This window comes from Antechinus flavipes, chromosome 2 (genome assembly GCF_016432865.1).
Source record: "Antechinus flavipes isolate AdamAnt ecotype Samford, QLD, Australia chromosome 2, AdamAnt_v2, whole genome shotgun sequence".
NCBI lineage: Eukaryota > Metazoa > Chordata > Mammalia > Dasyuromorphia > Dasyuridae > Antechinus > Antechinus flavipes.
In genome coordinates, this window is record NC_067399.1 from 582,084,372 (window position 1) to 582,108,690 (window position 24,319).

Genomic DNA, 24,319 nt, shown 5'->3' on the forward strand with positions numbered 1-24,319 from the left:
TTGTCATTCAGATAATGACATCCAGTTTGTTTCAACAACAGGAAAAGCTGCTGGCCAAGGAATTCTCTCTTCAGACACCAACCAATTTTCAATATGAAAGAAATGAAGCAAAAAAGCAAAAAAAAGGACAAACTACTAAAGAAGTGCCATCATGAGTCAAGTTCCATTTCATGCCAAAGCCCCAGCTGTAAAAGAAGAGAATTAAAGAGAATTTTGTCTGTGCAGGCCTCCTAAGCAGCAGAGACAGAGAGCTGCAAAAGGAGGGGCCTGGAAGAGGGGCAGGAAGGAAGATTTCTGAAAGGTCATCCCGTGCCCGGTGCCACAGAGAGGGCCTCACAGCAAAAGGGGCCCCACCCAGACAGGAATTTCTGTAACTGATACATAGGAGAGGCGTCCCAAAGGAGACCCTTACGTTCAGGCTGACAGCATTTAACTACGAGAACGAATTGGTTCACTGGCACACTCGGTCTTCAGACTATTAGGAAATTAAAAATTTGCCAAGCAACTGCTAGAGTGGCGTCCATTTTTAGGACAGGCAAGAGGCTTGGGGAAGGAGTGCCCCCTCAATATCCCACCCTCAGTGGGGGTTTGCAGCAACAGCTTTCTTCATCTTCACCCTCTTACCCATAATGATCATAATGGATCTAAAGAATCGGGCCTTTTGTAGTGATCATCAAAATTCTGTGCAATCTTAATTCACAAACACTTGATAAAAGTGTGGTCAAACAATTAAGATACTTTTACTGAGGTTGAAATTTTCTGCTCAGAATTGGTAATATAATGACACTTTTAAAGATCATTGCTGGGTATCACCTAGTAAACTAAATGAATATATACCAGGCAATGGAGTTGCTGGTATAGTACTGGAGTCAGGAAATCCTAGGTTCAAATCCTGCCTGTGACATTTATTAACTAAGTAACCCTGGGTGTCAAATGAACCTTTCTCAGGCTTGGTTTTCTCATCTGCAAAATAGGATAATAATTAAATGTGATGCTATATAATAAAGGTTTTGTGCCATGTGAATGTCAATTGTTGTTATTATTACTATAACAGACAATACACAAGCACGGTGCCTACTTTTAGACACACAATAGAAAGATATTTTTTAAAAAGTTCGAATCGTGCATACAAGTGAGCCCTACCAGAAAAACTTTTTGGAAACATTAACTGTGTGAAACTTCATCTCCAACCTAGCCTCAGATGACCTAAAAGCATATTTGTCTATTCTGATTATAAACAGCCCAGGATCCAAAGCCAGAGCAGCCTTCTCATGAGTACAACAGCTGTATTTCAGTCTTACAAGAAGATAAAGGCCAACAGATGAGGTATGGAATTCAGGAAACAATGCTACAAGAAAAAGCAGCCGTAATAAGAGGGTGGGCAGCCCTTTCCTCGTATCCATAATCCAGTCCAGGATCCCCAAACATTTACACATTCTCATTGTCAAATAAACTTAATATCCACCCACCTGGCAAAGAATTTTTGTAATCAATTAAAATGTGGATAGTTATTAATCAGATTCAGTTGATTATATCTGTGCTCAGTGTTAAACTTAAAAAAAAATTTTTTTTGATGAAAATGAGAAACAACCATTCTGTTGCTATATTCTGTAAGCTCTGTAAGCTATATTGTCCACAATGAGGCCATTAAGAATGAGGCTCTCCTGCTTTTGCTTCTAAACTCCAGGCTGTCATTAAGCCTTTGTGGAAAGCTCCCATTTGTGCCACAAGAAAAAAGAACAGAAGATCTAGGGTTACATCAGATTTCACCACCGATCAGTGGCTTTATTTTTCAGGGACTCACTAAGCAGAATTTAATCACACCGATCTCCCTAACTGGAGTAATATGAGGGGAAGATTCATGAATGATTGAAAAACTGTTTTCAAAAGACAAGAAGATCCACTTCAAATGCTGAATTTCCATTAGAACACACTGCATATAGACATGGTAGATGGTACAGTACTTTAAAGACATCAACTCAGAGCTCCTTAGATCCTTTTGGAGAAAAGTTACTTGGACTTTAAAATATAAAAATTAAGCCTGATTGTAGCTCTTAGAAAAAAAGTTCATTTCATATACAGCATATGATTTTCATACTTCCCTTCGGGGTATAAAAACTTCCAAAATGCACCATTATCTACTCTAGTCACCAGAAAGTCAAATCGGAGACAATCTCCTTGCAATGATTTAATTAGGAAAAGTTTAGTGTTCTGAGGCTTCCAGAATATCAGAAAAGTAAGAAGGTACCTGGGAGCTGGTACCTCTCAATTCCTCTCCCAAACCCCACAGAAATACTGAAAACAAACAAAATCTCTACAAAAAACAAGATAAATGAAATTCATCTTATAGACAGAAAGGGAATCAAAGAAATACTGTAATAATTTAAAAATTCACAGTAGATATTTGAAGGCAGGAGATGAATATTTATGGTCTAATTATTCTTCACAGGAAATACGTTTATCAAGTATATATTATGTGTAAGGTACATGAGAGCTTGGGGAAATAAAGACAAAATGAAAAACAGGCCCTATTGTCAAGGGCTGATATATTACTAGAAAGGCTCCAGTTTGTAAAGGAGATCACCTCCCACCCCATCTCCAAACACCCCTCCCACAAGCACAGATGATAACAAGATGGGGGAGAGAACACTAACCACTGGGGGGAATCAAGAAAGGATTCCCTGAGGAAGTAGTATCCCAGATCAAGCTTGACCAGGGGTATAGACTGGGGATGTACGTTAGTGGCAAGGAGGAGGATGTACAACCCAGGTATTCAAGACAACTTATACCCAGTCATAGATGCAGAGGAAATAGCAAGCGTTTAGTCTGGCTGCAATGCAGACTACAAGGAGGGAAGAAGCCCTGGGAGGGGAGGCTGGAGAAAGTGCTAGACAGGAGGTACAAACTTTTCAAGGGGAAAGTGGAAAACTTTCCATCAGGGCAACTTAACTTCAAACCCAAGTAGTTTTCTAGCAAAGATTTCTCTGAGCCTGTCTCCCCATTTATGAAATGAGGACAATCTACATTCCCTGTCTCATAAGATTACTGCAGATGGCTCATGGTAGACAAGATGCAATATATCATGCAAAACTATATAGGAAAAGAAATATTAGGATAATCTCCAAAATATACAACCAGAAAAATAGCACTGAGGATACAAAAACAAACAAAAAGAAAAAGAATTCCTGTTCTCAAGGAACTTATGTTCTAATGGGGAAAGATGGCATAGAAAAAAAGAGCTGAAAAGGGGAAGGGATTTGAAAGTGAGGGGTGGGGGGCTTGATTTTGAAATTTAGAAAGTGAGGATAAGGAACAGGGTCAGGAAGAATGAAGACATATTAGTGCTGGAACTGGCCTGAATCGTCTCATTGTTGGAAAGACCACATTCATTAGAATTGATTGTCGTATAATATTGATGTTACCATGTACAATGATCCCCTGGGATTGAACCCATTTCAATGGGCATCTACTTTAATAGCAGGTAAATCTTTCAGGCCAATTCCAACAGATTTGTGACAGAGAGCCATCTGTACCCAGAGAGAGAGACCCTGTGGGGACTGAATATAGATCACAACAGAGTATCTTCACCTTTTTTATTGTTGTTTGCTTGTTTTTTGTTTTCTTTCTCATTTTTTTTCCTTTTTTGATCTGATTTATCTTGTGCAGTACGATAAAGTGGAAATAGGTAGAGGAATTGCACATATTTAACATATGTAGGATTACATGCCATCTAAGGAATGGGGTGGGGGAAGGGAAGGAGAAAATATTGGAAAACAAGGTTTTGCAAGGGTGAATGTTGAAAACTATCTTTGCATATATTTTGAAATAAAAAAGCTATTATTAAAGAAAAATAGTAGGCAAATCCTTAGCTTTTTTTCCCCCTACCCACACAGAATAAGCCCAATGAGAGTAAGGTAAAAACTGGTTCATTGTTATCGCAGATTTCTCTATGGCCAGGTACACTGCTGAGATGGAAAGAAGGCCCCACAAAATCATACAGTTTTCCCTCCCTGCAGTTTAATGATGGAGCCACCCAATCCTGTCAGGAACCCTGTCACTTACACATTTCATCTCTAGTTTGTGGGCATAGCTGATAACATTCTTTAGAAATATCCTCACCTGTTCAGAGCAGGACCTGTCAACAACAGGCTGATTGGCTGTAGCCATCAAAGACTCCACAGCTTCTAGCTCTTGTTGGTAAAAGGTATGCACCTTGTTTTCAACAAGGAATTCTTGGATTTTTTCACTCAGCAAACTTGTTTGACTAAAAAGGTCCAGATTACCTGGATTGCTACATGGGAGAGAATGAGTTTTAGAAAATTTCAGGAAAACATCAAGAGTACCCTGGATATCTTTTTTAAGAGTTTTCATATGTGCATTCCATATTACATATACATGTATATGTACATATGCCCATATGTATATATGGGTTTCTCAAAAACAATAAAAGTACAGTATTTTAAAATAATATACAATACTATAAAGAGAAAAATTAGAAATAAAGGGATTTATCAAGACCTGAGTATTTGGGGCAAGTTTTTGAAACAACCTTAAAACTACCTTGACAAAAGCATTTCCCTTCTTGAAAGCTCAAAATTGGCTCTAAAACTTACAATTTAGTTATTCATGTAAAAAGGTTTAGATGTCTTGTATTCACATAAGGGAGCTGTGTGGACACAACAGATAAAGAGCTGGCCTCAAGAGCCTGGAAAATCTGAGATTAACCTAAAATCACCTCTATCATCCTGGCCAAGGGACCCTGGACAATTAATTTAACCTCTCAGTATTGGAGGTGACTTTCCAAGATTTGACACTGTAGAAAAAGTGCTAACCTACACAGGGGTCATGAACAGTCAGGTGTGACTAAAACACTCCCGCGCCCCCCCAATTCAGGCCAGCTCCCATGATCTTGTGATGGAGAGAGCCATCTGCACCCAGAGAGAGGGCTGTGGGGACTGAGTGTGGATCACAACATAGCATTTGTTGTGATTGTTTGCACTTTTTTTTTCTCATTTTTTCCCTTTTTGATCTGATTTTTCTTGTGCCGCATGATAATTGTAGAAATATGTATAGAAGGACTATACAATGTTTAACATATATTGGATTACTTGTCATCTATAGAAGGGGGTGGGAAGAAGGGAAGGAGGAAAAACCAATTTTGGAACACAAGGTTTTGCAAGGATGAATGTTGCAAATTATGCATATGTTTTGAAAATAAAAATTCTTATAAAAAGAATAAGCTTGTTGCCCAATTTTTCTAAGTACTAGCAAATATAGTTTTAAAAATTTTATTTTTATAATTGATATCTTTTGTTTCTATAACACCCTTTTAAAATTGTTGCATATATCCTTTGAACCTTGCCTAACAAGTTAAAGGGCCATTCCTTTTAGCAATTTTTTTAAAAGATAAAGAAAAAAAATAGATCAGAAAAATAAATACATTCATCAAGTCTGACAGCTTTTGTGTTATTCCACATCCCATGGTCCCCCACCTTTTCAAAGAGGTGAGGAAAATACATTTTCTCAACTATTCTCCAGTATCAAGGGGATAATTACACAGTTGAATTAACATTGCTATGCACATTGTAAGCAGTGACTAATAACTACTTACTTCACTGACTTTTCTTTTGCTACTTTAACATTTGAGAAGGGTTGGTCATAAACTTTTCTGTAGATATCTGGAAGCTCCAACATTCTTGCAATTTGAACATTCCACACTGGATCATCTACTTTATCTATCAGGAAATGGAAAAATGCCATAGCAATTATACTGAAGTCTGTTCTCCCCCGTGGCAAAGGTACTACATGGAGCAATGATAAATGAGGCCCTTAGTGGCTCTCCTAGTATATCACACTAGGGGATTACTAATGCTGAGATACATTCAATGGTTCCCAAGTGGTCTCCATGAGGGAATACAACTCTTCTATTATCTAACTGACTACCAGAGGAATGCTTTGGAATGGAGAAAATTGTAACAGAATATGATTGTCAATAGGGTTTTCTCTTTCTTCTCCTTTCCTTCCTTCTTTCCTCCCTTCTTGTCTCCCTATCCCATCTAGACTGGAATTAAATGGGGCTATTCACAAGCCTGATCCCACCTTGTTCTCTTTCCATCCTGGGCTAATTTGCCCCTCTTTATACGATCTGGTCATATCTCTCTCCTGGGAGCTCATCCTGTTCATGCAGGACTTAGTGAAGATACCTGATTGCATGGTCGCCACTGCAGCTTAGAACTTCTGACTTCAAGACACCTGGTCTCAGCCTCCCACTAGGAGGAATTACAGGCATGTCCCACCATGTCCTTCAAAAAGTGATTTTCACCTTTGGGGTTTCCAAAGGAACAACTACTGGAACAATGCAAAAGGTGTCTTACATATAACCTTAAGCTATCATGCTAATGATTAACCAATTTCTTTCTAAATGAATAGAATTAACAGTACACAGCAAGACTTGATCTTAATACACTCCACAAATGAATAAATATAAATTATATTATAAATTTATACTTCATAATTTATAGTATAAGTAGACACTATAAATTAATACACTCTATAAATGTAGAGTGACTATCTAAGTGCTATTCTAATCCAAATCTCAAAAGCATTTTCACAGTTATATATTAGATATGACCAAAATCAGACATTATGACTTGAGGACTGGTCTTAGAATCAGGAAGCTTCAGGCCCTGCCTCTGACTCATATTAGTTGTGTGACTCTTTTAATCTCTTATATGCAATGGTATTTAAAAGTTACAAATATACACTGGTGGAGGGAATTTCCACAATGAGAATTCTCTATGTGTATGAAACCATGGGCTGAGATTCCAATTATTACCAAAACCCAAGAGTAATGCAAACTCATGAGTCTATTATCATCCTTAAAAATCAAATGAAGAAATAGTATTCTTCTGTAGGAATTTTGAGTAATTTAAATTGAAATCAATTTAAGTTGCAAGTATTTATTTCTGAAAGAAGATTTTTTTAAAATTTCAATTTTAACCAAAGTAGCCATTACTTACAATACAGGGAGGCATGGATCTCTCGTTGCTCTCTGTAAACACGAACATATCCTCTCATTCGAACAACATCCCCAATTTCTAATTTAGTTTTCTTATCTATGCTTTCTTGTAGTTTCCTAAACAGTGAGGTTAAATTCTGCCCACCAGCCATACTGGAGCAAACTAAAAAAAGGGAGACAAAAAAAATAAACTTCAATAGAAAAAAAAAAAAACCAAAACAAACCCAAAATAAAACACCAAAAGCCTGAACAAAAACCTTATAAAATTGATTACTACTATTTTCTGCTTACTTTTTTTGAGGGAGGGGGGAGAGAGAATAACTATTATCAATATTCTATTTCTAATTTGTTATTTTAATGCAGGAAATCCACTAAACTTTTCATAGTTTCAGTTTGTCAATGATGGAAAAAAAAAAAAAAAAACACCTTGCTATAGTGGTTTAAAAAAAAAGTCTCAATCAGTCAACATTTAATAAGTCAACATTTGAGAGTAGATAGTATATAATAAGACTGTATGTAAGTGAGGATAGAAAAGTATAAATGAAATAATTTTCCCTCTTAAGGGATTTCTATTGTTTTGGAGAGAGCACAAACTACATATAAATACAAAATTTCAAGGGGAAGAGAAAGAGAGACAGAGACAGAGAGAGAGAAGAGAGGGAGACAGAGAGAAAAGAGAGGGAGACAGAGACAAAGATAAAAACAGAGAGATAAAGAGATAGAGAGAGACAAAAGAGAGACAGAGAGCACAAATGAATTTTATTTCACATGTAGGGATTATATCTTTTCTCACTATCCACATGATCACTAGATGCCACCCAGAGATTTCTGCAAATCCTAAAGCAGATTCTCACAATTAGCATCAAGTTGGATATTGGTTTAAATATTGTTTTAGCATGCCTTTGGAAACAGGGGTTCTTAACCTTTCCTGTATAGTTATCTGTCATTGTGACTTTTCCTATCATAGTTACAAAATATTGTTAGTCAGCATAAGGAATTACTGTAAATGGGAATTGGGGGGAGTTTTATGCAAGCCACAGATATCACAAAAAACGTTTAGAGAACCAGAAATGCTTATCCCCAATTTTATAATAAGGTATTGTAAATGCCCTCTAAAAGAAAAAGAGAAAAATTGAGACTTCTCTGGTATAAAAGGAGGGCCAAAAACTTTTATGCAGATTTTTGAAATCACAGTGCCCCATAAACCTGCAATGTGGAAGGGATGGCTTAATTGGCATAATTATTTGCATACAGGATAAAATGAGAGATAATATCACAAGGAAGGCATTAAGATTAAGGAGAGAAAGGCTTCTTGCAGAAGATGGAACTTTGGCTAAGAATTGAAGGAAGCCAGGGAAGTTAAAGAGGTAGAAATGAGGAGAGAGAGAATTCCAGGAATAGGAGACAATTAAGGAAAATGCTCAGAACAGAGATTTAGTATTGTGTTGGGAGGAACAGCTAGAGAGCTGTATCAGTGAATCACAGAATATGTGGAAGGAAGGAAGGTGTAAGAGGACTAGAAATGCAGGAAAGGGTCAGGTTATGAAGTTTAATTAGAGAATTTTATATTTCATTCTGGAGAGGAAAGAGAGTATTAGAGTTTATTAATGGTGTGTGGGAATTGGGGGTAGTGGAGCAATAGAGAAGGGAATGGTCAGACCTGTTTTTTAAGAAAATCAATTTTGAGGATGATAGGGAGAGGCTGAGGGGCAGGAAGACCAGACAGCATTTTACTGAAATAACCCAGGCCTGGACATATATGAGAAATGTTAGAAAAATTGAAACAAGTGGACTTAACAACCAACTGACTATGGGAAGTGAAAGAGTGAGAAGTAAAAAGGCCCAGCCAAGTGTGATACTAAGAAGTAAGGATGAACTGCTACAGCTAGATGATGGCTCAAGGAGAAAAGGTTTAGTACAGAAGGTACTAACATAATGATCCCAACTAGATTGAATGGCCTGGTCTTTGGGGGAACTCTACCCAGACAGAAGGCAAGCAACAGTGAATCCAGAAGGTACCACTTTCCCTCTAACTGTGACGGCCTCAGGAAACAAGAACTTAACAGAGGCTGAAGATAGAAATGGCCAGCCTGGACCACAAACTCAGAACTGGGTCAGTCTACATGAAAATGCATAACTGACAACAGGTATAACTGTAAAAGTAACAGCATTACTCAGTCAGTTCCACAGCTACTTTAAATTTGATGAGAAAGAAGGTTACCCATATAGCCAGAGGATATTTATGGAACACATACGCACTTTGTATATAACTGCTACACATGATATTATGGTTCTATATGACCAACATATATGGGTTACAGAACACTTTTTTTTTTTTGCTATATTATACAAATTTTGCTACATTTTCTGTTAATATGTATGCATCTATTGTGTTCCTGTATGCAATTTAAATATTAGGTCACTGTATCAATAGATAAAGAATTTATTAAGCACTCACCAAATGTCAGGGACTGTGAAAGAGTCTGGAGATAAAATACAAAGAAAGAAATAATCCTTGTTCTCAAAAAGTTTATGTTCTAAGAGAAAGATAAAAGAGACAGGAACAGGAAAGGGAGAAAAAGAATTTGGAACTCAAAACTTGAAAAAAAAAATCCACTAAATAAATGTGTAAAAATTATTTTGATAGATATTGGGGGTGAAGGGGATTATATATGGAGAACATAAAGAAATATGTTTATACTTATTTTGAATATTAATATAAAATTCTTCATAATAAATAAATACAAAGCATTATGCTATTCTTTATATGAGACAGCATATGACATGTTTTCATGAGATTTATATATTTAGTTTAAAGTAATTTTATTTTATTTTATTGTTCTATATGATAAATAGTTTCCTTATATCTATCATGCTTGCTGCACAGAATTCTAATGCTGTTCACATGTACTATGTATTTATATTCTTGTCTGGGACTATGTTAGTTCAGGCATTCATGATTTTTCACCCAGATTATCGCAATGGCCTCTGAATTGGTCTTCCTGCCTCACGTCTCTCCCTACTCCAAGGCTGTCCCACAGAGCTGCCAAAGTGATTTTGCTAAGGTTCAGATCTGACCATATTACCCACCTAGTTAATAAGCTACAGCAGCTCTCTATTACATTTAGATCAAAACAACTCCTTGTTAAAGGAGAGTAAAATAATGGCATAATCAACCAATTAGTCAATAAGCATTTATTAAAGCCTGGTGCTTAGAATATGCCAGGTGCTGTGCTAGTGATAAAAAGACAAAAGTGAAATATTTTTGGCCATCAAAGAGCTTACACTCAATCTAGTTGATGGATAAGGGATGACAATAACATATATCTATAGCCATATACAGCATACAAAATACAAAAAAAAAAAAAAAGGCACTAGAAGTTGGGGAGATCAGGAAATATTTCACATCAAAAATAATGTTTGCACTGATGCTTAAAGGAAGAAAGGAATTCCAAGAAACTGAAGAGAGAAGGAAGAGTATTCCAATATCTGTCAGACAATGTTTAATAAAAGAGGACACAATAATGAGAGACAGAGTGTTGTATATAAAAACAGAAAGAAAGACATTTTTTTCTAGAAGATGCTGCACAGGAAAGGGAGCAATTTCCAGTAAGTCTAGAGAAAGATAACTTCATCAGGCAGTGAAAGGCTTTAAATTCCTAACAGAAGACTTTATAGGTTAGACAATAGGAAGTTAGTGGAGTCGCTTGAGATCAATCTGGAAGAAGTATGGAGCAAAGAATGAAAAGAGAAGACATTTGAGACAGGGACAGCAAGTAGAGAGCCAAAAATCATGGCAAGAGCTGATAAGGATCTGAACTAAGGTAATGGTACATAACAGCAGTGAGAAGGAACTAAGGGAGTGAGAGAAAGAGAAATGGCTCTTTCTAGATCCCAGCTTCTTAAATTGTGGGTTGCAATCCCATATGGGGTCTCATAACTGAATGTGAGGTCATGAAATTATGATTTATTATTAATAAACAATAAATTATTGATAAATTTATTATCAATAAATTAAATATAAATTAATAAATAATAAATAAATGAATCATTGATAAATTAATAAATAAATAATGCGGAAGATTAATAAATTAATAAATAAATTGATCTATATACCTATATGCCAAGGATCACACAAAAATTTGTTGGAAGAAAAAGGGTTGTAAGTGGAAAAAGTTTAAGAAGCCTTAGTATAGACCAAGAGCTTTTCTCCAGCACTCAGCGACTGACTAAGGACTTGTAAATGAAGAGGTGTTTCCTTATGGCTGTGACTAGCTCACTCCAGTACTAGGACTTCCAAATGAAGGTGCTGTAAGGCTGGGTAGGGAAAGAGAAGCCATATAGAATCAAATATGGGATTGCAGCCAACATTCCCATGCTTGTTTTTAATTTTTTTCTGAAAATCTCAGTACATCCCAGGGTTCCCTACCATCTCCCACAAGTATCTCCTTTTACTGTGTTGCACAGACAAAAGGTTAATTACATGGCAAGAAAACTGGAGGAAGGAAAATTCGCTCACATTTTGCTTAAGATGCAAGGGTAATTAACGAAGAGGTATTGAACTCAAATTGAAACCTATAGGTTGGGGGAAAGATTTTGGAGTATTTTATGTTCTTTTTTTTTTTTTTTTTCATTCTTTCCTTTACTTTTCTATTTTAAGTATTTTGTCTCTTTGTTGTAATACTAGCACGCTGTCTATACTGGCTGGTGAAATTCAAAAGAAATCAGGTATTCAGGAATAACAGAATTGAGTAGTCAAAACTAGTTGCAGTCACCTGTAACTTGTGAAATCTTACATGTATAACACGGGTGTTATATGTGAAAAAGAAGAGAGCCCAATGCTGTAAATATTAAACTTATATTGTTTAAAATATATCCAAATTTTCCTCCTCTTGCTTACATCCACAGATATGTTTTTAATGTTGTCATTGTTCATTTCCAACCAATGGCACAGTAGCTTAACTCATGGTAGTGTGTGTGTGTGTATATGTGTTACACATACATATGTATGTATTTGCTGATGACAACAAAAAGGAAACTAAGAAGATACCCATCAGTTGAGGAATAGCTGAATTAATTTTGGCATATGAAAATTACTGTGCAATAAGAAATGGCAAAATAAGCAGTTTCAGAGAAACCTGTATGAATATATACCTGTATACTAATATATGTATATATGAATGAATGCAGAAGGAACTGTGCAGAATCCCGAACAATTCATGACACTATTAATAAAACCATTAAAAATTTTTTGAAAGATTTAAGGATTATGATCAATGCAATGATCAACCATAATTTCAGACAATTAACAATAAAATATGCTACCCATCCTCTAATAGAGACTATAGATTAAGAGAGCAGAATGAAAAATTGATTTTTTGGGATGTGGCCAACATGGGAATTTGTTTTGCTGGACCATAAGTATTTATTATATCTGCCTCCCCACTACTACCATGGGGATGAATGTTGGGGTAGGAAAATCAAGATTTGATCATTTAAAAATTAATTTAATTATAAAAATAAGCACTTGGTACCTAATATGATATAATGAAAAAGAGTCATGAGTTTGGAATCAAAAGTTGTAGGCCTGTAGCTCTGCTCCTTTAGGGCCCTTGTGTAAAACCCTGACAGGCCTGGCCAAGGCAAAAAGGGGAATGAATAGTGGGTAGGAAACACTGTCTAAATGTCTAAGGACAGTGACTGTTCCACTGCTTCAGGTTGGGCAGTGAAGGGAGTCAGAGAAGGAAGCAGGAAATTAATGCATCTTGGATCAAAATGGATCCCAATTTGGTGGGGAGAATGCACGCAGTGAGCATCTGTGAGAAGCACAGTGCAGCTGCAGCCACTGATGTTTGGTCTTGGCTCTCTTCCCCCTTGTGTCACCATTATGCTCCATGAGGCTGTCCCTGGTGTCTGCTGGTCCAGGATCAGGGCTCACATCCTCCTGGACAGTCCCCAGAAAACCAATGAGAGAAATACGACTTAAATGATGAAGCTGGGGTGCCTTGTGAATTATCCTAGCTAAGTTATTGAAGATTTCTCATTCCATGAGAGGGCTGTTTAGCGAGCTTTGGGGACAAGTAACAACAATTGTTGTTGGGTTTCCCTGTCATTATGAGTGGTCTGGAGGAGGGGTGGAGAGGGCAGGAAATTGCAGCCATTACCAGCTCAGCTCAACTCAGCTCAGCTCAGCTCAGCTCAGCTCAGCAGGGACACAATGTTGCAGCTTACACTATATGTCCCTCCCATACCAGCTGCATCAAATGAACTTCTGATTATATCCCTGTACATTTCCTGGTGACAGCATAAGACATCTGTATTCCTTAGGCAATGACCACTAGTCTTCAACTGTTTTTTCAAAGGATGAAAATTATTTTGTTATAGAAAATTGGGAAGGATTGTACTGACCTATTACTATCCTTGAGAAAGGAGGGAAGACCTCTGTTTGGGGACTACCAAAATCTTGAGGCAGAGTTCTGGACAATGTTTGAATATGGGACACTGCAGTTTCCATACTGATATAAGGCAAGCAGTTGCACTTTTGTTTACATAAATTCCACTAACTTAACTTATAACCACTTGAGTATTAGCAAAAGTGGTACAAACAGAAATTTTTAAAGAGGAGTTAATTGGGTCAGAGCAAAAGCAGAACTGTAAAAATAGATAAGCACTAAGATTTCTCCTCCAGCATGAGTGGCAGGGGACCACAGCAAAATTGCATATGCTGTCAGATGTGGTCACTTTTGGGGGTGTTTTGGGTCAATTGTTTTTCTCTGTTACATGGGAAGATTAGACTTTGGCAGGTGATTGAGAGTAATGTATTTCCAGAAATGGTTGTGATATAAAAACAAAAGGCATCAACAAAAGTGTTTTTAATATAGGAATTCCTTTTTTTTTTTTTTTTTTAAAGGCAGAGCATCCTTCTGCAGATAATCTGAAATGTGTGATGAGATTGTTTCTAGTTCCCTATTCAACATCAAGATTAAAATATAAAATTCTGGGGCAGCTAGTTGGTCAGTAGATAGAGCACCAGCCCTGAGGTCAGGAGAGCCTGAGTTCAAATCTGACCTCAAACACTTAACACTTCCTGGCTGTGGGACCCTGGGCAAGTCACTTAACTCCAATTGCCTCAGCAGAAAAAAAAAAAAAAAGAAATATAAAATTCTGTTTGACTTTTAAAGCCGATCATAATCTGACTCCTTCCTACTTTTCCAATTTCCTTATATCTTACTCTTTTCCAAATACTCTGTGGTCCAGTTGCATTGGTCTCCAAACTATTACTTACACATGACAAGTCATCTTTCAAATCCAAGCATTTTCACTGACTGTTGGCCACCTCCCTCCTCACTTCCCTTCCCTGGCTTCCTTCAAATCTCAGTAAAGGTGCTACCTCCTACAAGAGATCCTTTTTCTAAGTCTTCCTTAATCTTCCCTCTGGGACTCTCTCAGTCCTTTCTGTCTCTCTCACACTCTGTGTCTCTCTCTGTCACCACCCCCATGTATATGGTTATATAGATAGATGCATCTATCTCTCTATACATATATATCTCTCTCTATACATATTTAGGTATGAGAAGAGACATACATATTATACATATGTCTATATTTTATAGAAAGGTTTCTACCTAGGTTTTTTGTATCTTTTCTTCTTCATTACACCATGAGCTCCTACCTCAGCAAAAGCAAAAAGAAGAGAAACAAACAGAAAAGCCGTCCCAACTGCAATTGCAAAAATGCTAGCAGTCTCTCCTTCCCCTTCCCTTTCCACTCCCCTGCCTCCACCCACCAAAATCATCATTTCCTATACAACACATCAGGACTTGCACAAAGAGTGGGCGGGGGCCATTCTTTCTCCAAGCTTATATATTAATAGAGTATGGTCCAATTACTATTTAGCCTCATGTGCTTGGGACCTCAGTGCATCAACTCAAGCCTCAGCCCATTACAAGAGCAGGGGCTAGTTTTATCTTTCTTTGGATTCTCAGCATGTGGCCAATGGCACAGTGCACAGAACTGCTGCCAAACTCTTGATGGCCATTATGGAATTTTCTGGCAAAGACAGTGGAGTAGTTTACCAACGGAGGTTAAGTGACTTTCTCAGGGTCATACAGTTAATAAATGTCTGAAGTGAATTTGAACTCAGGTCTTCAGTAAGTACTTAGTGTTTCTTAACTTGATTGGACAAACAGAAACACCAGAATAGGAGCTGAATTTAGGCTTAAGATAAAATGAGAATACAGACTGACAGGCAAGAAAGCCTATAAAGTTAAAGGCTGGATGATGCAGTGTTTGGCATTCAAATATTTTTAATTAAATGTTAAAAAAAAAAATCTCTCTTTCTCTCCCCCTGCTTGTCAAGATGATATTTCTCAGATTCCTTTCCTCATAGCAACCTAAAATAGCTCACATTACACTGTCCTTTAAAAAGCAAGGTTGCACACCCTTGTTTGCTTGGTGGCCTGTAGAAACTTGAACTTCTTGTACGTTTAGATATTTTAGTTATTGTAGGTAAGGCAGCAGCAAGGCAAAGTGGAAAAAGAACTGGCCTCAAAGCAGGGAAAACTTGCATTCCTTACAGAACATTGAATGTTACCACATTTGATCATCAGAAATAGGGCTTTTTTGCCTACATCCCAGGAAAAGCAAACTCCAAGAAGTGGAGTCAAAATAAACAACATTGGAAAGAATATTCACATTAAGACTGATTTCAGGAAAATATGGCATGAAGGAGAGATAAAAGTAATTTTTTCTGCAAATTGTTATTCAAGTTGTCTCAACATATTTAATAAACTAAAAATTCCTTAAACAGTAGTATGATGTCTTATCTGTCACTTACAAAAGTCATAAGTTTTAATTGATTTTATTCAAATCATGACTTATCTGACTTTTAACTCAATACAAAATGGTTTCAATAAATATCCCTTTGGAAAAGGTTTTCTAATTTAATGAGACATAGGCTGTCTAATTTCTTAGATGCTGCTCAGAAAATTCCCAGTCCAGGGACTCTGGATATCTGGGTACCCATGGAGTTATTCCTAGGGATGTATAAATCTATAAATGGATAAGTAGGTTTCTACAGACTAAATACTATATTATATATTTATGGATTAGTATTGTTCAAAACTAAGTAGATACTGACTCATAAAATATAAGTCCATTCAAAAATATTACTGAATTCTTATTAGTTTTTTTCCCTGCCCTCCTCTCCCTTCATACCTTCCTACATTCCTACCCTCCTTTCTTTCCGACATGAGATAACAACTGGAGTGTTTTGCTCAAGAAACAATTGAAACAACTCTAATTAAACATACTTAAACAAGCTGTTGAAATAAAAAAATAAGAAATAGATAAATGAATGGCAACTGACATAGACTAATACTATTTCCTAAAGAAATATCATAGTTGTGACTCAATCAATATACTAAGACCAAATAAGTCTAAAAACTACCTTTGCTAGGAAACATTTATCTTCCTGCTAATCAGAGACATAGTGAAGTTAAGGAAAATACCAATTAAGAATATAAACTCATATGCAAAATTTTATGAAAGAAGATGGTGGTAGAAGAGAAGCTCTGCTTCCTAAAACCCCCAAAAGAAGTAAAGCTGAGGAAAAAGCAACTTTACACAAAGTATGGTGAGAGACCTAAACAAACCAGAGATTGGAGGCATTTACTACATAGTGGGAGGAAAAAATCATAAGATCTGAGTTCAAATGTCAGCTCTACCATTATTACCTTTGCGATTTTGGAAAAATTCTTTAATCTTTCTGGTTTTAGTTTCCTCATCTACAAAATGAAAGGGTTGGATCAGATGATCTCACAGGTTCCTTCTATTTCTAAATCTATGGTTATATGAAACTTTATACACTTAATTGTGTGAAATAATTTTCCCTGACTTTCTTTTCCCTTCCCTTTCAAGGGTATTTCTGTTCTCTTCTTTTTCCATTCTTCTTTCAAGATCATTAAGATTTAATTAACTTCCAGAACTTTTGTCTAGCTAGACTCTCTCTCTGACCCCTAATGATGACAGAGTTTGGAGGGGGAAAACAATTTGCTTACTTTTTCATCTCTACAAATTTTTTATCAGAATAATCTACATATTCATCAAGGGTATCCTAGATGAATGAATATGAAGGAAAAAGGGCAGAATTTCATAACTGAAATTCTAAAACAAACCTCATCCTTACAATCACCCAATTGAAAAATACAGAGAATAAAAGACTCTACTGTACTTACTGTTTGTTGACTATAAAAAAAGCATTTTCTTTGGCATATCAAAACGCTTACTTAAAGACTCTCCTTCAACAAAGTGTCTACTATAAATATACCAAGACTAAAGATTTCCTGAAGAAGAAAAAAATGTAACTAGTGATAACTCTGAGAATCTGATTATTATTATTATCGATTGAGGCATGGAATTGGATTGTCTATTCAGCAAGGGTATTTGGCACTATTGTTTTAGAGAACAGTCAGCATATAACCCAAAAGGAAACGACTGATTCCTTCCATATGATGAAATTATACAAATATTTATGGTCTGTAGTCTGGAGGTCATGTAAAGATAAAACTGGAAAATGGAAATGCTCTAGTAATATTCAAATATCAGAGTGAAGAGAACACATTAGGACAATTAACATCCAGTCCCTAATATGTTATATGATGAGGAACATGTGGCATCAAAAGAAACAAAGATGGGAAATGCTTTTAAGAGTCTTCCTTCCTTCCTTCTTTCCTCCTTTCCACATAGGGTATCATATCTACAGATGCTCTTAACAGCATGTTTTTCCTTATCCTTTGCACCTGTGAACTCCCCCGCCCAAGATATCTTGGGGTTTACTGACTTGATTTCTTTCTTAAAGACCATGCCTTCTGGAGAGACTAACACGAACTGATGCTGAGTGAAATGAGCAGGGCCAGGAGATCATTATATACTTCAACAACAATACTATATGATGATCAATTCTGATGGACGTGGCCATCTTCAGCAATGAGATGAACCAAATCAGTTCCAAAGGAGCAGTAATGAACTGAACCAGCTACGCCCAGCGGAAAAACTCTGGGAGATGACTAAGAACCAATACATTGAATTCCCAATCCCTATATTTTTGCCTGCCTGCATTTTTATTTCCTTCACAGGCTAATTGTACAATATTTCAGAATCCAATTCTTTTTATACAGCAAAATAACGGTTTGGTCATGTATACTTATTTTGTATTTAATTTATACTTTAATATATTTAACATCTACTGGTCATCCTGCCATCTAGGGGAGAGAGTGGGAGGAAGGAGGGGAAAAATTGGAACAAAAGGTTTGGCAATTGTCAATGCTGTAAAATTACCCATGTATATAACTTGTAAATAAAAAGCTATTAAAATTAAAAAAAAAAAAAAAAAAAAAAGATCATGCCTTAGCAGCCCTTTTCGTAGTGGCTAGAAACTGGAAACTGAATGGATACCCATCATCTGGAGAATGGCTAAACAAATTATGGTATATGAATGTTATAGAATTTTATTGTTCTGTTTTTAGAAATGACAAACAGGATGATTTCAGAGAGGCCTGGGGAGATTTACATGAACTGATGCTAAGTGAAATGAACAGAACCAGATCATTGTACACAGCAACAACAAGATTATACAGTCCTCCCTCACTTAAATCCAATTCATTTGCATGTTGTGACCTCGCTTCCCTGATATCATGGAACTCTTCAAGAATGAAGGACAAACAACATATCTTCAAATAGTTGAAAGTCAGATAGTCACACAAAGAATACTGGAGAGGTATATGGAGGCTGCTCCATAGTGAGCAAACTGAAACACATATCATCATCATATAATTTTTTTAATGAAGTGATTTCAATAGTCAATAAACATTCATTAAGCCCCTAATATGGTACCAGGAACTGTTCTAAATACTAAGAGATATAAATAGGAAAAAAGAAGGTCTTTGCCTTTAAGGGGCATACATTCTAATAGGGAAAGATAGCATATTAAAAGTGAAAAGCTGGGGGGGAAGTGAAAAAATTTGGAATAGTCTCATATCAGCCCAGCCAGGAGAGAAATGAAAAGATGACTAAGCTGAGATCCCTCCTTAGGTGGAAATTTTAAAGCTCATGGCTTCACCCTCCAACCCCCCAAAGAAAGGTAAAAGGTAGAGATGAGGTTGTATACCAAGGCTATTGAACTCTTACATGGTGATGAGATTTTCCCAATAATAAACTTTCTAGGGCATATGAAAAAGCCATAGAAATCCCAGAGTAATATAGCAAGGTGAGAAATTTAAAAAATGATGTAAATAATATCATCAGTGAGCTACAGCACTAGAAAAGGAAAGGCAGTCAGTTTGTCAAAGAATAAAAACGAGGATTAATTGATAATAATCTGTGTAATCCATAGGGATACAAAAAATATCAAGAAGACTAAGATCCACCCATACCTGCTGGCTATTGTCCTGTGTGGCTCCTATCTTTCATGACAGAACTGCTAGGGAATGTTATTTATTATCAATGATTCCACTTCCCTTTCTTTCACATTCCTCTTGTTTTCTGCAGTCTGTCTTCTGACTTTATTTTATCACTCATATGGAATACTCCTTGTTCCTCATGATCACTTCCTGGTTCTCCATCTACCACTATTACTTGGTAACCGCTCTTCCTCTAGGAGTTATTTGATCTACTTTTATGAACCAATCAAATTTCTGATGACAGACCTCTAACTAGTCTGTCATTCTTAAACAAGATCAATGCCTGGTTCAAAGCTTTCTCTCCTCCCCAAATCCTAGGGAACCTTCAAATACATATTGACATTTCTCAACTTCCTTCTTTACCTTACCTCAACACACACTGTGGTGGTCACCTCCTGGATCCTGCCATCACACCCACAAATGTTCCATATCCATGTTCATGAACTCTGAAATTCTTTTATCCGATCATAATCTGTTGTCACCTCAATCTTTCTGCCTTGCATTTCCCAACACTTTCTTCATTCTCCCTGGGGCCTTCAGTCCCTCAACCACTCAGCTGTTCATAAGTCATCACCCTTGCATTGATTACACTTCCCTCCCTTCTCCATCTGGATTCTTTGGTGAACCAGTTCAATGAGATACTTCCCTTTTCTCTCTCACATCTCTTGCCCCCTTATCCTACTGCTGTTCTTATCCTGTCTCATTCTTGGATTACTTCCACTATATATTACTTTCAGTTTTACTCATGTTTCTGAACAAAGCTAGAGAAAATAATGGAACCAAACTGACAGAGTCCACTATCAATTTATGTTACGTAATCTCAGCTGGGTCTTCACTGCATCAAAGCAAACTTTACATCTCTCAGTCATTTCACTATCCTACCACAATAAAGCTTTCCATTCCTCTTTCAATTGTTCAAGGCTCCTCCAACCCCCACTCTTTTAGATGGGAAACATGCCCAATATTTCACTGAAAAAAACCAGACATTTGCAGAGAGCCCCTCCTTTTCTTTTGCTCCTCATTTCACTAAGCTGCTTTTAACTGCTATCTCCTCCTTCCCTTAGGGCTCATATGAAGAAATGGCCCTTTTTTGTCAAGGCAAATCCTTCCCCATGCATGAGTGATCCCATTCCAACCCGTCTCCCCCGGCAGAGACTAATAGTTCTCTACTATCTACAAACATGACCATATTGCCTCCACTCTCAAAAATCCTCATCTGACTCCTCCATACCTGCTAGCTAATGTCCTATTTGTCTCCTCCTTTTCAAAGCTAAATTCTATGGGCATATGTATCTATACTAATGCCTCAATTTCCTTTCCTCTGACTCTCAATGCTCTGCATTCAACTATAACTGCTCTCTTTAAAGTTACCATTGATCTCCTAATTGCCAAACATCAATCTTTTCTTTTTCTTCAAAAAAATTTTGTTTGTTTGTCTTAAGAGATGGCTCTCTGGGATAGGAGAAATCTAGGCAATGTAAAAACAAAATATAAAAATCAAAATCTATTTTTTGAAAAAAGCTATTTTCTAAGCAATGTTTTTAAATGTTCCCCAAAAGCTAATAGTCTACCCACTCATAGATGACAGAATGCTTGGTACATGACGTGAAGCACATAACAGATCAGAGATGCTGGTGTCATGGCATCTCATGACTTTGTAGAATTTAGGAATGTTACCATGTAGATAAGTGCTATTTCAGAGTGATATTCCTCTGGCCAAACCACATGATCTTATGCTGAACTAGAATAGTTCTGTCCCATTCAGTAATTGCCCTGAATAACAAAGACCCAGAACTGCTGAACTTTCACAGCATACTGCTGGTATTTCCATTAGTGTTGATGGAAATAAGCCCTAAATGGATGGAAAGAAGAATCATGAGAATGTCAGTGAACAAACCTGATCAGTTACCTTACACTACATTATCAGCTTTCAGAGCAGCAGCAGAAGCTTTAAGTGTGTCACTGACAGCCGACAAAACCCAATGGAGCCATCTGAAAATATAGGCTTAACTACCATTTTGATTCGTTTATATAACTACAATATATTGGTTAAATCAAAGGTGAATAAATGTGGCAAATTAATGTTGTCTTACCTGTAGATGACTTGGTACCTTGTGAGCTTTTCCAGCAGATGCAGTTTATAACTCCTGTACTGTCATCCACTGCAGGAGAAACAAATACAGCACATCAGAGATGGTAACTTTCCTTGCATGGAAAGCATGCTATTATTAAAAACACTTTTGTGCTTTTGTCAGTGACAGTGAAAAGAATAAATTATTTATATTATTTATATTACTTTTTCCCTCAAGAGATAAATACCTTAATCTAATATAAAACACTTATTCAAATTCCCGAATCTCCAGATAATTCTCACCAGAATCCTAATACAAATCATTTATCTGCATATCAAAGTTTGTACCCATTGTAAACATTTCTCTTTGAATTCCGCTAATTTTTTACATTATAGAAATCAGCTGCACAAATTGTACCTTTCCTGTACCCCACTAACCTTAAGACACTCAATATTCTTATCTCCCCCAAATAGGGTCCTTAGAAAGTAAATGTCAATTTTAGTCTCAAATCTTCATAGACAAATGAATTAGTTAAAACAAAATATTGTCATAATTATTTATATCCTACATTGAAAAGACCACCATGTGAAGTCTAGAGTTTTGTGCTATCTTATTATTATCACAGAAAGCGGCCTTGAAAAAAAAAAAATTGAAGGTTCTGTATTTCTTCCTGAGATATTTTCCATTAATTTAATTAATACAGAGAATATAAGAAATACTTTGAGCTCTTCAGATGAAAAACTACAAAAGGTAAACATAATACATAATAAGCACATTATTTCACAGTTTTATTCCTAAATGCTCATACAAAATGTGCATATGGACACACAAAGTTCCATTTTACAAATAATAATACTGATCATAAAATATTGTTTTCTTTTAGAACCCTGTGGGTTCAACAAACAGAAGAATTGAAGTGACAGGAATAGGCAAGGCCTTTTTGAAAAAGATAGAGGTCATATGGAGCTCTTGACATATTAGAAGGGGATAATTGAAGAAAAGTGTACTTTGAGGCATTAGCCCAGGGCCTTCTCCAGGGCAGAAAATAAAGGAGGCTCAAGCATCATTTTGACCACTCCCCTAAGCTACACAACCTTCAACATACTGCTTGAACAAGGGTCTGCTGGTCTGGTTGCCTAAGTTTTAGAAAATTTTTTCTTTTTTGATAATGACATATGTTGGAGGGGTGTGGAAAAATTGGGACTCTAATGCATTATTGGGGAGTTGTAAATTAATCCAACCATTCTGGAGAATAATTTTTGAACTATGTCCAAACTGTCATACCCTTTGATCCAGAAGTGTCTCTAATGGGTTTGTATCCCAAAGACATCCTAAAAAAGGGAAAAAGACCCACATGTGCAAAAATGTTTGTAGTGGCCCTTTTTGTAGTACCAAGGAATTAGAAACTGAATGGGTACCCATCAAATGGAGAATGGCCAAATAAATTGTACTATATAAGCGTAATGGAATTATTGTTCTATAAAAAATGATAAGCAGGCTGATTTCAGAAAAACCTGGAAAGATTTATATGAACTAATACTGAGTGGAGTGAGCAGAACCAGAACATTGTACATAATAACAGTAAAATTATGAGATGATCAAGTATTTTAGATATAACTCTTCTCAGTAATACAATGATCCAAGACAATCCCAATATATTTGGGATGGAAAATGCCATTCACATCCAAAGAGAGAATTATGAAAACTGGATGCAAATCCAAGTGTACTATTTTATTTTATTTTTTGCATTGTTATTGGTTCTTTATTTTTTTAATAGTATTTTATTTTTCCAAATACATGAAAAGATAGTTTTCAACATTCATTTTTGTAAGACTTTGTGTTCCAAATTATTTTCTCTTCACACATAACATTCAACATAGAATTTAAATTTAAACATATTTCCATATTTATTATGTTGTACAAGAAAAATCAGACCAAAAGGGAAAAAATCATGAGAAAGAAAAAAGCAAACAAACAAAAAAAGGTGAAAATACTATGCAAAATCCTGTGTTCCTAATTTTTCTCCTTCTTTCCTCCCTTCCCTCTCCCCAAAACGGAAAGTAATCCCATATAGGTTAAACATATGCAATTCTTTTAAACTTATTTCTATATGTGTCAGTAATGTTCAAGAAAAAGCATAAAAGAACAAAAAAGGAAGCAAACAACAACAATGAAAAAGCTGAAAATAGTATGTGTTGATTTACATCAAGACTCCATAATTCCTTTTCTGGATGTCAGTGGTATTTTCTATCCTAAATCCGTTGGATCTGTTTGGGATCACTACATTGCTCAAAAGAGCCAAGTCCATCAGAGCTGATCATCACATAATCTTCTTGTTACTGTGTACAATATTCTCTTAGTTCTGTTCACTTACTCAGTGTCAGTTCATGTAAATCTTGCCAGAATCTTCTGAAATCAGCCTCAAACATATTATTTTCACCTTTTATTTTGATTTCCTTTTCTTTCTCATGTTTTTTTTTTCCTTTTGTTCTGATTTTTCTTTTACAACATGACTAATATGGAAATATGTTTTAAATAACTGTACATGCATAACATATATTGCTTGCTATCTTAGGGAAGGAAAAGATAACAGAGGGAAAAATTGGAATTCAAAATCTTATAAAAATGAATGTGAAAACTATTGTTATATGTAATTTAAAAAATAAAATAAAAAGATTAATTTTAAAAATAAATTTAAGAATCATCAAAGAACAAAATATTTCAAATTACAAAGAATAACAAAAGAGAAGATCTACCTATGATTTTATCAG

General features: G+C 36.1%; 1 protein-coding gene across 3 annotated transcripts in view; it reads right to left on the bottom strand.

Moving 5' to 3' along the window:
* The window catches only part of STN1 (STN1 subunit of CST complex), a 52,848-nt gene that overhangs the window by 17,525 nt on the left and 11,004 nt on the right, over nt 1-24,319 (bottom strand). For all 3 annotated transcript variants that reach the window (XM_051981347.1, XM_051981348.1, XM_051981349.1), the window contains 4 exons: nt 21,570-21,638; nt 7,020-7,181; nt 5,612-5,735; nt 4,120-4,291 (listed from right to left, as the gene is read on the bottom strand). In XM_051981347.1, the coding sequence (XP_051837307.1) occupies nt 4,120-4,291; nt 5,612-5,735; nt 7,020-7,181; nt 21,570-21,638 (527 nt within the window). The remainder of the gene's footprint in view (nt 1-4,119; nt 4,292-5,611; nt 5,736-7,019; nt 7,182-21,569; nt 21,639-24,319) is intronic.